We start from the raw sequence: 19,995 nt of genomic DNA on the forward strand, positions 1-19,995 counted from the left end.
TGGAGATCAAAAGAAATAAGATTTCTTCCCAATCATGTTGTGAACTGCAAAGGGAGTTTGTTCCCATTTCACAGATAAACAAAGGGGATCCAAGACCAGTTAAATGGGCATTTTTACACAACTACTAAACGGTAGAACTCAGATAAAATCAAAACCTCTTACCCTTGAAGGCCCCACTGATTGACTGTGATTTACATTAAACCTAATCTGTTTCTGAATTTTAATAGCATTTATCATCCATATCAAGGCTGCTAGGTAGTACAGTAGATAAGGTGTTGACAGGTCTAAAGTTAGGAACACTTCTTCCTGCCTTCCAGTCTGGCCTCAGATACTTACTAGCTGTGTGATCCTAGGCAAGTCACTTTACTCTGTTTGCCTCAGTTTCCTGTAAAATGAACTGGAGAAGGAAACTACTATAGTGTTTTTGCAAAGAAAACTCCAAATGGAGTCACAAAGAATCAAAAAGGTCTGAATTGACTGAATCATGTATATCACACATTATAGCACTTGGGCATACACCTTTGTTTTACCATTTTCTAGCTGTTTCATTCTATAAGCCTTGCTTTCCCAACTATAGTATAAATTCTCCAAAGAAGAGAAGTGAATCATCTCCTTTGTATCCATATAGGCTTAGTTCAATACTACACAAATAGCCAAGAGCATTTCATCAGTATTTGACTTAAATCAGTGGCTTGCCAGTATCTCTCCACTAGATTGTGATCTTCTTCAGGTCAAAAACCAGTCTGCGCATGGAATCAGTCCATGGGCATAATACTGAGTTCTGATTTAATCCCCAGAGCCAATTTTTACTGTGTGCCTTGAACCAAACTATCCAATTTCCCTGTACTTCTAGGGGAGATGAGGAACTAACTGTCATCTGGAGAGTTGACTTTCAGAGATAGTAGATGTGATTGCAAGATCCATTGCTAAAGAGGAAGTGCTTATGTGATACTACTAACCAAATGGGTGGCTATTCAACTGTTCTGGAGCCTGGAGTACATACATGTCAGGCTCTTTTAGGAGTAAGAGACGAGCATGAACCTGACATTCTTTCCAAATAGACATCTAAACAGAAAAGATTAAACATGGCTGAGGAGAAATCCAGCCAAAAAATGATAGTGACAATAAGCAAAATTCTAAGCTTCCATAGTTCTTTAATTCTGAAAATTCTGTGAGATTCCATGAATTTCAAATCATAAGATTCTACAATATGATGATGATTTCATTCATTTCATAAATAACCAATACTTAAAGATCTACACTATATGCAAGGAACTTTCAGGGAGTGGGGAGGGAAAGATAATTTTACAGATAAGGAAAAAACAGTTTAAGAAGGGAGAGAGAACTTAAAAATAGGGTTTAGGAAAGGTTTCCTACAGAGCGTAATAGTACCTGAGCTGAGTCCTTAAGAAAACTAAGGATTCTTTTATTTATTTATTTATTTGTTTGTTTGTTTGTTTGTTTGTTTATTTAATAGCCTTTTATTTACAGGTTATATGCATGGGTAACTTTACAGCATTAACAATTGCCAAACCTCTTGTTCCAATTCTTCCCCTCCCTCCCCCAACTCCCTCCCCCAGATGGCAGGATGACCAGTAGATGTTAAATATATTAAAATATAAATTAGATACACAATAAGTATACATGACTAAACCGTTATTTTGCTGTACAAAAAGGATCAGACTCTGAAATATTGTACAATTAGCTTGTGAAGGAAATCAAAAATTCAGGTGGGCATAAATATAGGGATTGGGAGTTTAACGTAATGGTTTTTAGTCATCACCCAGAGTTCTTTCTCTGGGCGTAGCTGGTTCAGTTCATTACTCTCCATTGGAAATGATTTGGTTGATCTCATTGCTGAGGATGGCCAGGTCCATCGGAACTGGTCATCATATAGTATTGTTGTTGAAGTATATAATGATCTCCTGGTCCTGCTCATTTCGCTCAGCATCAGTTCGTGCAAGTCTCTCCAGGCCTTTCTGAAATCATCCTGTTGGTCATTTCTTACAGAACAATAATATTCCATAATATTCATATACCACAATTTATTCAGCCATTCTCCAACTGATGGGCATCCATTCAGTTTCCAGTTTCTAGCCACTACAAAAAGGGCTGCCACAAGCATTCGTGCACATACAGGTCCCTTTCCCTTCTTTAGCATCTCTTTGGGATATAATCCCAGTAGTAACACTGCTGGATCAAAGGGTATGCACAGTTTGATAACTTTTTGAGCATAGTTCCAAACTACTCTCCAGAATGGTTGGATTCGTTCACAACTCCACCAACAATGCATCAATGTCCCAGGAAAACTAAGGATTCTTAGAAGCAGAGGTGAAGAAGGGGAACCTTTTTTAGATTTAGGACAGCCTGAGCTCAGGCATGAAAGTAGGAAGAACAGTGAGCTAATAAGTCTGATAAACTGGAATTAGATCATGAAAATGATATGCTGATGAGTTTGTATTTTATAAAATATAACTTTAAGATTTACAAAACACACAAATGATTTTATTTGACTCTCACAATTAACTGGTTTTTAAATATATATATATATCATTTGTATTTTGTCCCCATTACACATTGGGAGCATCCCAAATGGGGAGTTATATTGACATTGTTGAGGATATTAATTCATTGTAGAAATATTTATAGATCTTTTCCATATTTTAAAAAAAATCTATTGCTTTCCATCTAACCTCTCTGAACTTAATAAGATTGGTCCTTGGAAAACAGACAAAGTCTGAGCTCTTTTCAATATGGTAGAACCTGCTAACATTCTTGATCTCTTAACTTTTGAGCACCCATGATAACTTATGCACCATACAGTAAATATATTTTATGGTCATCAATACTAATAGTTGGTTAGTACAAATATTATCTATAAAATAGATGAGGAAACTGAAATCAAGAAAGGTCTGTCAGCTTGTCCATTGTTACACAGCTAGATCCTCTGAGTCCATGGCAATACTCCTTCCACTATCATATACTGTCTTGTTATTTGCTGAATGTCAAAGAAAATAGGAATTCACTTTTCTCTCTGCTACTATTATCAATAATGTAATAAGTAGATTATAGTATTTATATTAAATATTCTATTATTATTATAATAGAATAATATATATTAGTATTATAGCAAGCAATAAATAGAATATAGAATATCAGGGTTATAGGGGGCTTAGAAACCAATCTAATCTGAGGATTCTTAACCTTTTTTGTGGTGTGAAGCCCTTTGGGTATTTGGTGAATCCTTATGGAGCTCTTCTTAGAATGTTTTTAAATGCACAAGATTACAAAGGAAACCAATCGTAGTAAAATGAGCTATTTTTTAAAAAAGTTCACCTATGCCCAAAGTGCCATCAAACTGTGCACATCTTTTTTTTTTTTTTTTTTTTTTTATTAAAGCTTTTTATTTACAAAACATGCATGGGGAATTTTTCAACACTGACCCTTGCAAAATTTTCTGTTAAATTTTTCCCTCCTCTCCACCCCCCTCCCCTAGATGGCAGGTAGTCCAATACATGTTAAATATGTTAAAATATATGTTAAATCCAATATGTGTATATATATTTATACAGTTACCTTGCTGGATAAAAAAAAATCAGATCTAGAAAAAAACAAAACAAAACCTGAGAAGGAAAACAAAATGCAAGCAAACATCAACAAAAAGCATTAAGTCTCTGGATATAGATGGCTCTCCTCATCACTGAACAGTCTGAATCATTATTGTTGAAGACAGCCACATCCATCAGAATTGATCATCATAGTCTTATTGTTGCCATGTACAATGTTCTCTTGGTTCTACTCACTTCACTTAGCATCAGTTCATGTAAGTCTTTCCAGGTGTCTCTGAAATCATCCCGTTGATCGTTTCTTATAGAACAATAATATTCCATAACATTCATATACCATAATTTGTTCAGCCATTCTTCAAATGATGGCATCTACTTAGTTTCCAGTTTCTTGCCACTATAAAAAAGGCTGCCACAAACATTTTTGCACATGTGCGTCCCTTTCCCTCCCAATAGGAACACTTCTGGGTCAAAGCATATGTGCATATTTTTTGATCTAGCAGTGTCTCTACTGGGACTGTATCCCAAAGGGAAAAGGATGCACATGTGTTTTAAAAATGTTTTAGCAGCCCTTTTTGTAGTGGCAAGGAACTAGAAACTGAGTGAACACCCATCAGTTGGAGAATGGCTGAATAAGTTATGGTGTATGAATGTAATGGAACATTATTATTCCATAAGAAACGAGCAGCAGGATGATTTCAGAAAGACCTGGAGAGACTTACATGAACTAGTGCTAAGTGAAGTGAGTAGAAGCAGGAGAACATTGTTCACAGCAACAAGAATATATGATGATCAACTGTGATGGATGTGGCTCTTTGTAACAATGAGGTGATTCAGGCTAATTCTAATAGACTTTTAATGGAGAGAGCCATCTGCATCCAGAGAGAGGACTATGAGGACTGAATGTGGATCACAACATAGTATTTTTCACCTTTTTTGTTGATTACTTGTTTTTTTCTTTCTCATTTTTCCCCTTTTGATCTATTTTTTCTTCTGCAAATGATAAATATAGAATTTTTTTGTAAATTAAAATTCCTACTTTTGACATAAAAAATCAAGTCACCTACTCTAGGTTAAGAACCATCATCTAGTCCAATTCCTTCATTTGACAAGAACAAGTCAGGCTCCAAGAGGTGCCATGATATTTCTAGTGTCTCAGGACAGTTAGTGACAGAGATTGGGTCAGAACCTAGATCTCTTCTCTTAGTTGACTATTTTATCTTTACTGTCCCTCCTCTTAAGAACATTCTTTTCTTATGTTTAAAAAAATATATTCTTTTCTGCACCCATGCTGGAATTTCATTTTACAGTTCAGAGAACATAACCCATCTTTCCTTGTTTTCTAGATCTTCTTGGTCCGGCGGGAGAGTAATCTCAAACACATGATCCTCTCAGTCCATTTCCCTTCCCTGAATGAGAGTCTTTCAGATGTGCTGGAATACAACATTAAAGAAGAAAAGTCAAGTAAGTATATAAACCTTTCTTTTTCTGGCCTTGGACCAACAAGCTGCATTAGCCACCGAACCACAAACACTCACTGACAAACTCTTGGTGGTGGTTAAATTAGAGAAAAATAATGTTTTCAGCAGTCACAGCTGACCAGAGTTTCCTCTGGCTTCAAGTCAAGAAGAGCTGCTCTGAATTTGATACATCACTTTAATTTGCACCCGCCAATGTCAAGGGTTATTTTCTTTGCCTTTGTAGAATTTCCTTTCATTTTCAAGAAGCCAGAAATAAGAAGGCAGCCATTTAAAAGATAAGAAAAATGAATTGGGAGACAGGATTACTAGGTATCAATTCCTTCTTCATTACTAACTCACAACATGACCTTAGGCAAATCATAGATTCCTAGAACTAGAAGGGATCTGAGAGGTTCATTTATTTTAACCCACACATGAAGAATGAATCGTCTTTTCAACATTCCAGTTTCCTCCCTGGCAAGTGGCCATAAAAATTTTTCCTTTCCTTACTTAGCTTTCAGGATTATTTTAAGGATCAAGGAAACTGCAAAAAGTATTTCCGAAAGCACAGCATTGTCCATAATTTTAAGTTAGTTAATTAAGTTAGTTTGTACAATAACTAAATTCAGTCTTGTCAAATGGTTTGGCACTTCAAAAAATGATACAAGGTTTCACAGTTATCTGTTCTATAAAATGAGGAGGTTAAACTAAATGACCTGTAAAGATCTCTTTCAACTTTAAATCCCATTATCCTATGAACTAGATGTTTTCTAGAAGGATCTCACTAATGTTTGGCAGTGACACAAAGGCAAGTGGTCAAAAGAGAGATGATGAATTTGACCCCATATTGGTTTTCCAGTTCTACATTAATTATTTAGGTTATTTCTTCATATGACAAGTCTAACTTCTTTGTTCTTATTAGGGTTTTATTGATGTATTTTTTCTTTACATCTTTTACTAATTTTATTTAGTACCTCTTTTTCATCCCTCTTAAACAGAATCCTATATAACAGATAATGTTTGTTAAAAACAAAAAGAAAAAAAATCAACACAACTGATCAATAAATTGAAACATTCTAAGAATATGTGCTGTGCACAATACTTATAAACTTACCACACTTGCAATGGGATGGGGTGGAAGTGTTTTTTTCATACCTTTCAGGACATGCTTATTCTCTGTAATTTTTACAATATTTACTTTAGTGTTTTTGTTTTTGTTTTTGTTTTTTGGTGACTCTTTCCATTTATATTGTTGTAGTCATTTTGTGTATTTATTTCTTGGGTCTGATTACTTCACTTTATATCAGTCCATGTAGATCTTTCCATGTTTCTCTGTGTTTGTTATATTCTTCATTTCTTAGAGCTCAGTAATATTATATTCAGCTACCACAATTTATTTAGCCATTCCGAAATTGATAAGTATTTGTTTTCTAAACAGCAATTTATATTTAAATTACCTTGCTATCACAAGTGCTATTATAAATATTTTGATGTATATTGGAACTTATCTTCTTATCAATGAACTATTTGGGGTATAACCACTATAAAGGGCAGAATCTTTGGATCAGAGGATATTGACATTTTAGTCATTTTATTTGCCTACCTCCAAAGTGATTTCCAAAATAGTGGAAGTGATTCTCAGAGCTCCCCACCAACAATGCCCTTGGGTGTCTACCTTCCCACAACTGCCCCAACATTATTTATTCTCATCTTTAACATCAGGTCCACTAAGTGGAGAAGTAGATAGAGTACAAGGCCTAGAGTCACCTTCCTAAAATCAAATCCAGTCTCAGATACTTACTATCTGTGTTACCTTGGGTACTTACATTTGTTTGCCTTAGTTTCTTCATTTGTAAAGTGAGCTAGAGAAGATCATGGCAAATCACCCTACTGTCTGCAAAGAAAACCCCAAATAAGGTCACAAAGAGTTTGACATGACTGAACAACAATTGACTTCTTACAAGACAATGTGGTATAGAGAAAAGAATGCTAGATATAGAATTACTTTATGTTTATATCATATATATATATATTTTTTTTCTTATAATAACTTTTTATTGACAGAACCCATGCCATGGTAATTTTTTTACAACATTATCCCTTGCACTCACTTCTGTTCCGATTTGTCCCTCCTACCCTCCACCCCCTCCCCTAGATGGCAAGCAGTCCTATATATGTTGATTATGTCCTAGTATATCCTAGATACAATGTATGTGTGCAGATCCCAACAGTTTTCTTGTTGCACAGGGAGAATTGGATTCAGAAGGTAAAAATAACCCGGGAAGAAAAACAAAAATGCATTTTACATTCATTTCCCAGTGTTTTTTCTTTGGGTGTAGCTGCTTCTGTCCATCATTGATCAATTGAAACTGAATTAGGTCTCTTTTTCAAAGAAATCCACTTCCATCAGATTATATCTTCATACAGTATCATTGTTGATGTGTATAATGATCTCTTGGTTCTGCTCATTTCACTTAGCATCAGTTCATGTCAGTCTCTCCAAGCCTCTCTGTATTCATCCTGCTGGTCATTTCTTACAGAACAATAATATTCCATAACATTCATATACCACAATTTACCCAGCCATTCTCCAATTGATGGGCATCCACTCAGTTTCCAGTTTCTGGCCACTACAAAGAGGGCTGCCACAAACATTTGTGCACATACGGGTCCCTTTCCCTTCTTTAGTATTTCCTTGGGGTATAAGCCCAGTAGTAACACTGCTGGATCAAAGGGTATGCACAGTTTGATAACTTTTTGGGCATAATTCCAGATTGCTCTCCAGAATGGCTGGATTTGTTCATAACTCCACCAACAATGTATCACTGTCCCAGTTTTCCCGCATCCCCTCCAACAATCATCATTATTTTTTCCTGTCATCTTAGCCAGTCTGACAGGTATATAGTGGTATCTCAGAGTTGTCTTAATTTGTATTTCTCTGATTAATAATGATTTGGAACACTTTCATATGAGTGGTAATAATTTATCATATATATTTTGAACAGACTTATGTTTACTGTTATTTTGCCTTTGAGGGCAAGTACTTTCATTTTTGTCATTAAATATTTTTGTATAATAAGGTGAGACAATAGCTGCCACCAAAATTCTAAAAATCTAACTAGGGAGATGTGCATGTGAAAAATAAAAATAATAATAATAATAACAAGGGCTTGCTTACTATTTATGTGAGACAGAAAAGTAGATTGGAGTGAGGAAGATCTGAGTTCAAATACAGCCTCATACACTTACTAGATATGTCACTTTGAGCAAATTACTTTTCTACTATCTGAGTCAGTTTCTTTATCCTTCAAAATGGGGAAAATAATGCCGCCTACTTTAGAGTTGTGGTGAGGATCAAATAAGGTAATATTTGTAAAGTGCTATGTGAATGCTACCTATTATTATTATTATTATTGTTAATTATCCCTCTACCAACACATACACCAGCTATACTGGAATAAGTTAACCTCATAACTGACAGACCAAATTTGGTAAAGTGTTAGGAGTGTTGGTAGAGAGAGCTCAAAAATACTATCAAAAAGGGTAGCTAGATGGTGCAGTGGATAGAGACCTCAGACACTTAACACTTCCTAACTATGTGACCCTGGGCAAGTCACTTAACCCCAAATGCCTCAGGAAAAAAAAGATTAGGAATGTAAAAATACTATCAAAATGCAAAGAATTATTGTTATTATTGTTTGGTTCACTAGAGTATTTTTTCACTGCCTCATCATTTTATGATGTCTTTTTTTTTTTAATAGCCTTTTATTTACAAGCTATATGTATGGGTAACTTTACAGCATTAACAATTGCCAAACCTCTTGTTCCAATTTTTCCCCTCTTCCCCCCATCCCCTCCCCCAGATGGCAGGATGACCAGTAGATGTTAAATATATTAAAATATAAATTAGATACACAATAAGTATACATGACCGTTATTTTGCTGTACAAAAAGAATCAGACTCTGAAATATTGTACAATTAGCTTGTGAAGGAAATCAAAAATGCAGGTGGGCAAAAATATAGGAATTTGGAATTCAATGTAATGGTTTTTAGTCATATAATGTCTTCTTAAAAAGCACCAAGAATCCAAGAAGCAATCTAGCAAGCAGAAGAGGCTCTCTTGGGCAGCGAGGTGACAGTATCAGAATGCTGCACCTGGGATCAGGAAAACTTCTGTTCACATCCAGCCTTTAGACATTTATTAGCTATGTGACCCCAAAGAAGTGATTCTCCTTCTTCCTCAGTGTTCTCAACTGTAAAATGGGTAGAATAAGATCACTTACCTCTCAGAGTTGTTGAGAGGGTCAAATATTTGTAAAATACATTATAAAGCTTAAAGTCTTATTTAAACAGCCAGAATGTTGGCCACCAGACAGAGAGAAAGGAGGATTCTGCATTAAGGGGGAGTAAAGTCACCTTTGAATCAATGTTCTTTTAGTTTGTTTGGTAATGTATTCTTAAAGTAAGAAACTTTATTTGGAAAGTGATTTTTACAGAATGTTGGTGTTTGGGAGAATATCTGGTGAGAGAGATGTTGTGATTTTCTCATGGCAATCCAGTTAACCGTGGCAGAGCTGGGTCTTGGAGCCAGCTCTATTAACTACATGTCCCATTCTTTGTCGTGTACCAAGCTTCCTATTGGTCTGAGGCAGCAACATATGTGTGTGAAATAGGCATCTCGTTCCTTACAATGACTGTAACTGATGAGGTATGGATCATGGCAGGAATATGGGTTGGTCTCCTAGTTCTCCAAAACACCAAGTTAGGGCGGGTTCTCAGCGAGAAACGCTACACAAAAGGCTATGATAAGAAAAGGCACTTTATTAAAGAGAGAAAGACACTAAGATGTTCTCTTAGTGGGCAATATCAGAGAATTGCAAGGAGACATTTTCTAGAGCTTACTTATATACAGAAACAAAACAATTTGGGTTTTTGCATTCGAAAGGAACGTACTTGGGATGGGTTTGCATCCAAAAAGGTGAGCATCTGAAAGGAACATTGTAATGCAGATGCTCTCCTGGGCAAGGCTGTATTGTCCTCATCATAACTTCCCCAGACTCTTGTAAAACTTTTCCAAGAACCTGATTTACTCTTCTTAACCTTGTTGAGCTATTAATAAATACTTTGTTTTCAAAGCTAGCTAATTTATTTCTCTCTTCATAAATTGAATTTTCATTAAGTGAGATAGTCTCTCTAGTCCTTCTTCCGCTATCTGTTGCTGCAATTTATTACCAAGAATAAATGACAACTGACATTTATATGGCAAGAGTTTGTTCATCACTTGATGTTCATAACAATCCAGTATAGCAAGTGCTATTATTATCCTCATTTTACAGATGGAAAAAATGAATGAAGTTTTACCAGGGCCATATAGCTAGAAAGCGTTGGAGGAAAGATTTTAACTCAGATTTTTCTGAATATAGGTTCAGACGGTAGAAGTAATTTCAACTCCACAAATATTTGTCAAATATTTATTGAAAGTTTTATATGTTCTGTACCATGGTAAGCAATGATATGGGTAGATAATACAGGTTCACGACTGGAAAATGGTAGCAGTACCAATAGAGAGAAACAACACACACGTGAAAAATTAGTCTACAACATTAGGATGGTATGGGAGGTTAAACTACTCCATTTAGTTCTGAATACCTTGTTTTAGAAAGCACATTAATATACCAGAGCAGTCAGAAAATAAACAGTGTAACAAGAATCCTAGAAATCTATATCATGAGCATCAGCTACAAGAGAAATGATTTTCTCTCATATTTATAACCATATATCCAAGATTTTTTTCTTTTCCCATTTTCTTTTTTCCTGAGGCAACTGAGGTTAAGTGATTTGCCCCAGGTCACCCAGCTAGGACTAGTGTTAAGTATCTGAGGTCATATTTGAATTTGGGTCCTCCTGATTTTGGGGTTAGCTAGTGTTCTATCCACTGCACCACCTAGTTACCTTTCCCATTTTCTCCTTCTCTACTAGGTCAAATCAGCCTAAGAATAAGGCTGATAATGAAATGGGATTAGAACTTTATCTTCAATTTTGTTCAGACCCCATCCAAGTGGGGAAACCCATTGTATTCTGCTCAGGATTAGGTTTATCTAAATTGCCTCAGGGATGGGGAGGGGTGGTCTGGGAGAAAGGGGGACAAGAATTTCATCTTGTCCCCCATCCCCAAATCCCCTCTCATTTTATAATGAGATAATATAATTTATATATTATATTATAATTATATTATATATATAATATATATAATATAATATATAATATATATTATAATTTCATTCTTCTCATTAATCATTAACCAATCAGCCATCTGTCAAGAACAAACCACTCTTCCAAGGACATGTGAAGGTCAATAGGCTGCCATGATCCATCTTTGTTTACTTACTAGCCATAATTTAATAAAATAATTAATTACCCAAAAATTATATTTCTTGAACTTTTTTTTTATGTCCGAACTGAAGGAATTGGGAATGTTTAGTCAGGAGAAGAGAAGTATGAGGGGAGTTTTGTGGTTGTTTCAGTCATGTCCAACTCTTTGATCCCATTTGGGATTTTCTTGGCAAAGATATTGTTAGTGGTTTGCCATTTCCTTCTCTAGCTCATTTGACAGATAAGGAAACTGAAGTAAAAAGGGTTAAGTAAATTGCCCAGGGTCACATACCTAATACATGTCAGAGGCCACATTTGAACTCAGGTCCTCCTGGCTCCAGATCTACACTCTATCCACTGCCCTCAAGGGTGTATACAGTAGCTATAGATTTGAAGGGCTATATTTTGATTTAATCTGATTAGTCTGTTTGGTCCTAGACAGAAAGCTGAAAGTAGTAAGTAGAAGTTATAAGTAGGCTGACTTAGTGTAAAGTAAAACTAATAACAATAAGAGCTATCCCAGAGTGGACACAGGACATTTTCACCTGGAAGTCTTTAAAGAGTTAGAAATAAGGTGGCAAAAAGTACACAATATTGGGCTCAAAGTCACACAAAAAAGCTTCAGATTCTGCCTCCAAAACTTACATTCTGAACCTCATTTCTCTCATTTCAAAAACAGTATATTAATAATAGCACTGATATTGGTTCATCAATCAACAAGCATTTCTTAATCAATTATGATGTGGCAGGCACAATAGGATTGTTAAAATCTAATGAGATAATATATAATGAAGAATTTTGCAAACTTTAAAATGATATGTTAATATCCAATATTATTAAAGCAAAGCTAGGCAGCCCCGCTAGGACTAAGAAAGCAGAAAAGAAGCAAATTCAGGTGTGATATAAGAAAATACTTCCCAATGAATGGAAAACCACTTATTAATAACTTACTGTTTGCCTAAGACTGTGATAAGCTATTGGTAGGGATACCAACAGAGAACTGAAAAGTCTAAGTATTCATATTTTAGGTGGGGGAGAAAAATCCATAAAAGAAAGTTTAACTTTAGAGCAGATGGAAAAGCCCAGAAATCAGAGAAGTACAGTAGATATCCTTTGTCACCCTTTATAAAATCACTTATGTACTTATAGTGAGGGGAATTCACTATCTTATATGGCAGCTTATCAACTAATACCATAGCAAGAATTGGATTATCTGATAATCCATTACTAATTTTTTTCTCATGTAGAAAACAGGAACTTGAAAAGATGAACAGATAAAAGGAAAGCTTTGATAGTTATGGGGAAAAAAAGGTCCAAAACATAGGATATTCACCAAACTTATAATAATATCTAATAATAAAACCACCATTATATAAATGCTTTAAGTTTTTAGCAAAGCATTTTAAAAACATTAACTCATTTCCTTCCATCTCTAAATCATAATCTTTGACCAAATGCTATATTGAGAAAAATTGGTAAATTCCATTATGACTAATTAAATAAGAATTTAATTCACTGATTTCATCCAACATGCATTTGTTAAGAATCCAGTATGAGTAGTATAATTTTCTATACAAATATAAATGAGACTTGGTCTTTGTCCCCAAGAAGTTTGCAGTCTTTTTGAAGGGATAAAACATGGGTACAGATTACTAATACAAATTAGAATATGATAAACACATGAGAGATATTTTGTATATTTATTTACATAATTTATATATTTATATTTGTTATATTAATCATTATATCATAATAAATCATTAATATTATGTTAATATATAATATTAACATTGGTATACAAATTAATTATATATAATAAAATATATATAGCAATATGAATATAATATGTAATTTAACAATATTATAGGAGAATAAAATCACTATTTATACTAATTATAGTAATGTTTGCTATATTATGTGTTTATTATATTTGAATATTATATGGCTATATTAATATATTTACATACTATATATTTATTTTTCATATATTTCAGATACTTTTATGTATACTATTATCCTCTCCAATAGAACATAAATTTCTTGAGGGCAGAGGCTATTTCATTTTTAAGAATAAGAATGATAATAATAATAACTAACATATAGGCGCAGCTAGATGATGCAATGGATGGAGGAGAGTGCCAGGAGTCAGAACACTCATCTTCCTAATTTCGAATTCAGCTTCAGATTGACTCTGCACAAGTCACTTAATTCTGTTTGCCTCAGTTTTCTCATCTGTGAAATGAGCTGGAGAAGAAAATGGCAAAGCCCTCCAGCATCTTTGCCAAGAAAACCCAAAGAGAGTCACAGAGAGTTAGATATTACTGAAAAAAAAAAAAAAAAAAAACTTGACTGTAACATATTTATAGTGTCTACTATGTGTCAGGTACTGTGCTAAGCATTTCACAAATATGATCTCTGATCCTCACAACCACTCTGGAAGGTGGGTGCTATTTACTATCCCCATTTTACAGATGAGGAAACTGAGGCTGATAGTGATGATTTGAATTCCAGTTTTCACAACTCCATCTATCTTTGTATCACAAGGGTCCAGAACAGTAGCTGGACCATGGTAAGAGCTGTGTATGCTGATTGATTGATTGATTGACTAATTATTATCACAAATATATGTCAAAATTGTGATTTAAACCCGAATATATTTAAATCTGGCATTCATTTTGTTATACCAGTTTGACTTTCCAGTCTTATGTTGTTAATTAAAGAGCAAGTTTCATTATATTAGTGTCTGATTATGTTTGATGGTATGTGTTTTGTTAGTTTCCTTCCCCCTGTCCACCATTCAAGCTTCATATTGGTGTCTATAGTTTTTGATAGCATGTGTTTTGTTACAATTTCCTCCCTCTTACCCCCATGTTTTGTTATTCTCCTAGAAACTAAGTAAGGTAAATAGATTTACTCTGTGTGGATCAGCTTGTTGGAAAGTCAGGATGGTTCATCTGAGGAATGCAAATGGCTTTTTTCTTTTGCAAAATGCAAAACCAGGACAGATCTATCAGTTCTACTTTGTGTCCCATGAGATGTCTCTTCACCTCTCTGGACCTCGGTGACTCAAAATTGTTTCCCTGAGGAAGTAAAAGAAACAGTCATAGTGAATTCAGAATACAAATCACAGTACCCACAATTCTGCCCACATAGTTTCACAAATAGGAAGCTGTGGACATCTTTGGAGCAGTTGCATGGCTTAGTGGAAAATGCATTGGGCTGAAAGTAAAAGAGACTTGAGTTCTAATTTTCCCCCTGACTCCAATATTAACTTGCAGTTTAAATGTAAGCAATTCACTAACTAGGATCCATGCTCTGGACTTCAGTTTTCTTATATTAAAAAATGAAGATAATAACATCTTTTTATGGGATTATTGTATCAAATGAGAGCATAGACTCAAAATCATTGTGGGAAATCAAAAGAATTTTTAAAGATGAAAGGAATCATTTTTTGAGAAAATGTTTTAATTCTAATTCCATGGGTCCTGAAAATCCAGAGTGTGATGCTTTCCTCCATTCTCCACAGACCAATGAATAAGTTAGAAAGCTGCTTTTTCTTGTTTCTTTTTCTCCTCAAAACAATAGCATTCAGAGGAGAGGTTTTTTGGAAAGTACCCATCAAATGGACCAGCAGGTTACAGCATTATTGTTCTTTCTCTATCCATATGTCTGGAGGACCAGAATCCTTTGTATTTTAGGGAGCTGGAAATCCTAATCCTGTTATATATTATTGCTTTTCACAATATTATGTTGTTACTTCCCTCTTCGATCTTTTTTCTCACTGTGGAAACTTTCTGGATTACTTAGTGGAATTTTCCCTAATGGAATGTTCCTTTAATTCACTCATCATCCTTGTTCCAAGCTCACTTTGCTTTTTCTTAGTACCTGTGAAAATAGTGTTTAACTATAAGCCTAGAACCACAGAATATTTTAAAAGATTTTTATTGATAATTTTCTTTTTGACACTGGATTTCTCCTGGTATCTTTTCCACTCATCCCTTTCAGAGAGTTGTACCTTATAACAAAGATGTTTTTTAGCAAAAAAAAAAGGCAATAGAGAAAAATAATTCAGTAAGCCTATAACATCAAAAAAAATCTGGCATTATGTGTTAAAAATAGAAGCAACAGAAGGTGTTGTCTAGTACAATCTACTCCTATTTAAAATGGTTATTAACTATCTGCTGTGTGCTGTGTGCTCAGGACTAGAGGAGATGTAGAATTTTGAGAAGACATAGTCTGTGCCTTCATGGTGCTTTTATTCTGAGGGTAGGAGACACAAACAAAAATAGCAATAATCAGGGATATAGCCTTCTGGCGATAGCCAACTGGAATTCAGCTAATTGTTAAATTTTCCATGTGAGCATTTACACCTTGAAAATCAGCAAAAGCCGCAAAGCTTGATTTATTATTTTGTTGATTATCTAGACTTAAGATAATGATGGAGAAAATGTCAAAAATACAGAGTAAACTTAAAAGTATATTGTGAGGCAGCTAGATGGTGCAATGGTTAGAGCACCAGCCCTGAAGTCAGGAGGACCTGAGTTCAAAATTGGCCTCAGACACTTAACACTTCCTGGCTGTGTGACCCTGGGCAAATCACTTAACCCCAATTGCCTCAGAAAAAAAAAAAAAAAAAAAGTATATTGTGCATATTTTTCCCCAGAGAACTAATTGTTAAATATTTACCAGTAATCTAATATTAATAGAGTAGAATAGAATATGTATATAATATATAACCACAGTGCACACAATATTAAATATAATATTAATGCTAAATATAATTAGTATAATGTGTAGATTGTGTGATCTATCCAGCATGGGAATATTTAGCTTCCTCTTTAAAAATAAACATTTAATTTGTAGACGCTATTCTCTATTAATTAAGAATAAGAGTCAAAACTACCAAATCCTAATATAGGGTGGGAGGGAGTTGCATACACCATTTTTATACCAGTGTCACTTTCTGAAATTCTAGAAAGGAGGAAGGAGAATTTTTTAAGAGAACAGGAGAGGGAAGTAAGATAGATGCATTCTGAACAATTTATACCTTTGACTTCTGTTGTATTTCCTTTCCTCTTTTAACAGAGGATGTATTTCATATAAAGAACTTTGGAATTACCCTATGAGTCCACCATAAAATATGATATTATAGACAAAGAGTCATTATTTCATTTTTTTCATCATTTTATTAAAGAGAAATAGTAACACTTCTAGTAAGCTCAAGAAGACTTAATTGAATTGAAGAGCATTCAGAGATAGTGGGGAAAAACAAAAAGCACACTCAATTTAGAATAAGAAAACCAGAGATCCATGTCTATGTCACTAATTTAACTAGCTTTGTGACTTGGAGGAATTCATTAGCTTCTTCATCTGAACAATTAGGGGATTGGACCAGTTAATCCCTAAGATCTTTCCCAACTCCCAACATTCTGTTTTATAAGATAATATTCTATCTTCTAATTCTAATGTCCAATATGTTCTAACATTCTGTGCTCTAAGTAAGCTCCCCTTTGAGGGTCCCACTTAAGGGACCTTCCTGTTCATTATGATTTACCAGAAGATATTTATGGAGTTCCCTATAACTAGATATTGTGATAAAATTCTTTGAAAATAATACCCACACATTTGTGTTTGGTTTGAAACTTCTTTTTTAATAAGGGAAGTTAGGTATATTCGTTGGTTTTGAGGACATGTGGGAGAGAGAAGAGGAACTGTTTCCTTATGTGTAACTAGTAGTAAATTAGTATGTGACCCAAGGAAAAGAAGCTATTAGTTATGTAAGAATTGTGGGTTTGTTGAATATTTTGGGGTGAGGTAATGTAGCATGTCTAATGAAGTAAGGTGTCATTATCCTAAAGCCATGCAAAAGATTGGTGGTCTCACCCAAGGCTATTTCACTAAGACTTTGGCTACCTGGTTTATGAATAGTGAATTAGGAATCAGATGTTCTGAATTTAGTCACAGATCCAATGACCATATTTAACACTTATTGATTCATTACTGCAGTATTTTACAGTCACAGATTGCTTTCGTAGTGCTGTATCATCAGTCCTAAGGTGGAGCTCACTGTTAGTTTAACACAAAATCAGCCTTGCAACTGGATAAAAATTCAACAAGCATGCTACTTGGATTTTGAAGTCATTACATTACATGTCTTTCAAGGGGTAGGTAGGTGAAGAACAAGGTAAAGTAGCACACTTGGCGTCAGGAAAACTCATCTTCCTGAGTTAAAATCTGGCCCTAGATACCTCTTAGCTGTGTGATCCTGGGCAAGTCATTTAACCCTATTTGCCTCAGTTTCTCCATCTGTAAAATGAGCTGGAGATGGAAATGGCAAACCACTCCAGTATCTTTACCAAGAAAATCCCAAATAGAGCCACAAAAAGTTAGATCCAATTGAAACAACTGAAAAACAACAATAAAACCCCTTCCTGGGAAGGAGTATGGATTGGTAGCACTATTTCCATATAAAAGGACTATATTTTTGTCTCTCCTTTCCAAACTGAATCTTTCATCAGGTAGAGCAAAATAATGTTTCTCAAAATAAATCTCAAGTATCCCTGGAACCCCTAAACTGTGGGCTTGGATTGAAAGACAAAAACTGTTCCTAGAGAACTGAAACACATCAGATGCAGATAATTAAGAACACTGGGACACTGCTGATTTTCCCATAGCTTTATTACCTCCCCATCTTCCTCCCAGCACTTTAGGGGCCCTTCTCTCATTAGGAAAAATCTCTTCATTCTTGGCTACTCTTTAGGCATCTTCAGCATTTTGTAATCTGCAAATCTGTTAGTTGTCCATCCTCCTGTTTTGACACAACAACCTAAAAATATTTCCCTGCAGGAGTCCTGGTCTCTCAGTTGACAGTTAATACACTGTTCCTGTTTTCAGACTTTTACATTTCAATCCAGACACTTCCTAAATATGAAACAGAATCACATGAGAAAAAGACCCTGTATTCAGATTGAGGAGTAAGGGGCTCTAACAGTCCAAGCTGAAAGCATCAGAGATTCTGAGATGACAGAGACCTTCTAGCCCAACAAAGAACCCAAAAAGACAAATTTTGCTGGATTGAAAATGAAATGTTGGACAATTTTAATTTTAAAATGATTAAGAATTGAATTTGGAAAAGGGGGAGAGCATATTTTAGTCTGAAAATATGATACTCCATAATGAAGTTTAAAACAGAATAAAATTTTTGTTTGTTTGTTTTGTTTTTTTGCTGAGGCAATTTAGGGTTAAATGACTTGCCCAGGGTCACACAGCTAGGAAGTGTTAAGTGTCTGAAACCAGATTTGAACTCAGGTCCTTCTGACTTCAAGGCTAGTGCTCTATCCACTGCAACACCTAGGTGCCCCAGAATTGCATATAAGTTTCAACAGTCAATCAAGTACACCGATTATATGTGCTGATCTAGGGCCAAGTGCCTGATGCACAGTAAGTACTTAATAAATAACCTTTTCACTCTCTTATTTAAAAATTTCCAATGGCTCCTTATCGCCTTCTGAATAAAATCATTCAAGGCCCAACCTACTTACCTAGCCTACTACCAGATACTATTTCATTTTTGTCTACATTTTTAGTAGCTAGAACAGTGCCTGACACATAGAAGGTACTTCATTCTTAGTGAATGATGGCATGCTACTCTTATCACATATCCTCACACCAGGCCAACCTAAATGGTGAAATCACTCATCTCCCAAATCATCACATATTGTTTTGCCTTCCTCTTTTTTTTTTTGGTATCATCTCAAATTCTACTCTTCTCCTCATTTCCCTCTCTACTGAATTCCTGCCTATCCACCAAGGATTAGCTTAGATAATATTTCTAGTTAAAACTCTCTGGGACTACATCTCTCATACCTGCTAACATTAAATCTTTCTTATGCATTTATTGTGATTTGATTTTTTAAAATGTTAGTTGTATACCTTATCTTCTCCAACTTCATTAGAAGCATTTTATTCTTCTTTGTATCTATATGACCTATATGAGACTTTGTGCATATTAGGGAAGAGGATATTATTTCTTTTTTTTTGTAAATGAAATAACCATCATCCAGATAGGGGAAGAGAACTTTTAAAAGATCACACAGTCTCTAGTAGCACTAGATGTGGAAAACAACACAGATGGTGTTATAGTCAAGAGATTTGGATTTAAATCTCAGATTTACCACTTGAGCAAATCATTTAATTCTTCTAGATCTTGGAATTGGGCTTTGTTTTGTTTTTTCATCCAAAAATAGGAAGTCGGAGTAGATGGCCTCCATGGTCCCTTTGAGCTCTAAATATATGATCTTGGAATCTTGGGACCTTACCTACCCTCTCTCCCCCCCTCCCCCCCCCCCATATCAGATAATCTCAACTCAATTTATTAAAGTTGTAGTGCAATCTTAAGTACATATTTTTAGCTCTGCTAGTGCCCAGTTCAGGACTTCATCATTTCATGTCTGTTATTGTTGTTCAGTCACTTTAAGTTGTGTTTGACTCACTGTCACCCCCTTTTGGAGTCTTCTTGAAAAAGACACTGGAGTAGTTTGCCATTTCTTAATCTAGCTCATTTTACAAATGAGGAAACTGAGCGTCTAAGGCCAGA

The 19,995-nt window shown here is 34.9% G+C and overlaps 1 protein-coding gene across 2 annotated transcripts in view; it reads left to right on the top strand.

Annotated features, from left to right (window-relative positions):
* The window catches only part of RIN3 (Ras and Rab interactor 3), a 160,653-nt gene that overhangs the window by 58,400 nt on the left and 82,258 nt on the right, over positions 1-19,995 (top strand). For both annotated transcript variants that reach the window (XM_031952300.1, XM_031952299.1), the window contains exon 3: positions 4,913-5,030. In XM_031952300.1, coding sequence (XP_031808160.1) covers positions 4,913-5,030 — 118 coding nt within the window. The remainder of the gene's footprint in view (positions 1-4,912; positions 5,031-19,995) is intronic.

The sequence above is a fragment of the Sarcophilus harrisii genome, chromosome 2 (genome assembly GCF_902635505.1).
Source record: "Sarcophilus harrisii chromosome 2, mSarHar1.11, whole genome shotgun sequence".
Taxonomy (NCBI): Eukaryota; Metazoa; Chordata; class Mammalia; order Dasyuromorphia; family Dasyuridae; genus Sarcophilus; species Sarcophilus harrisii.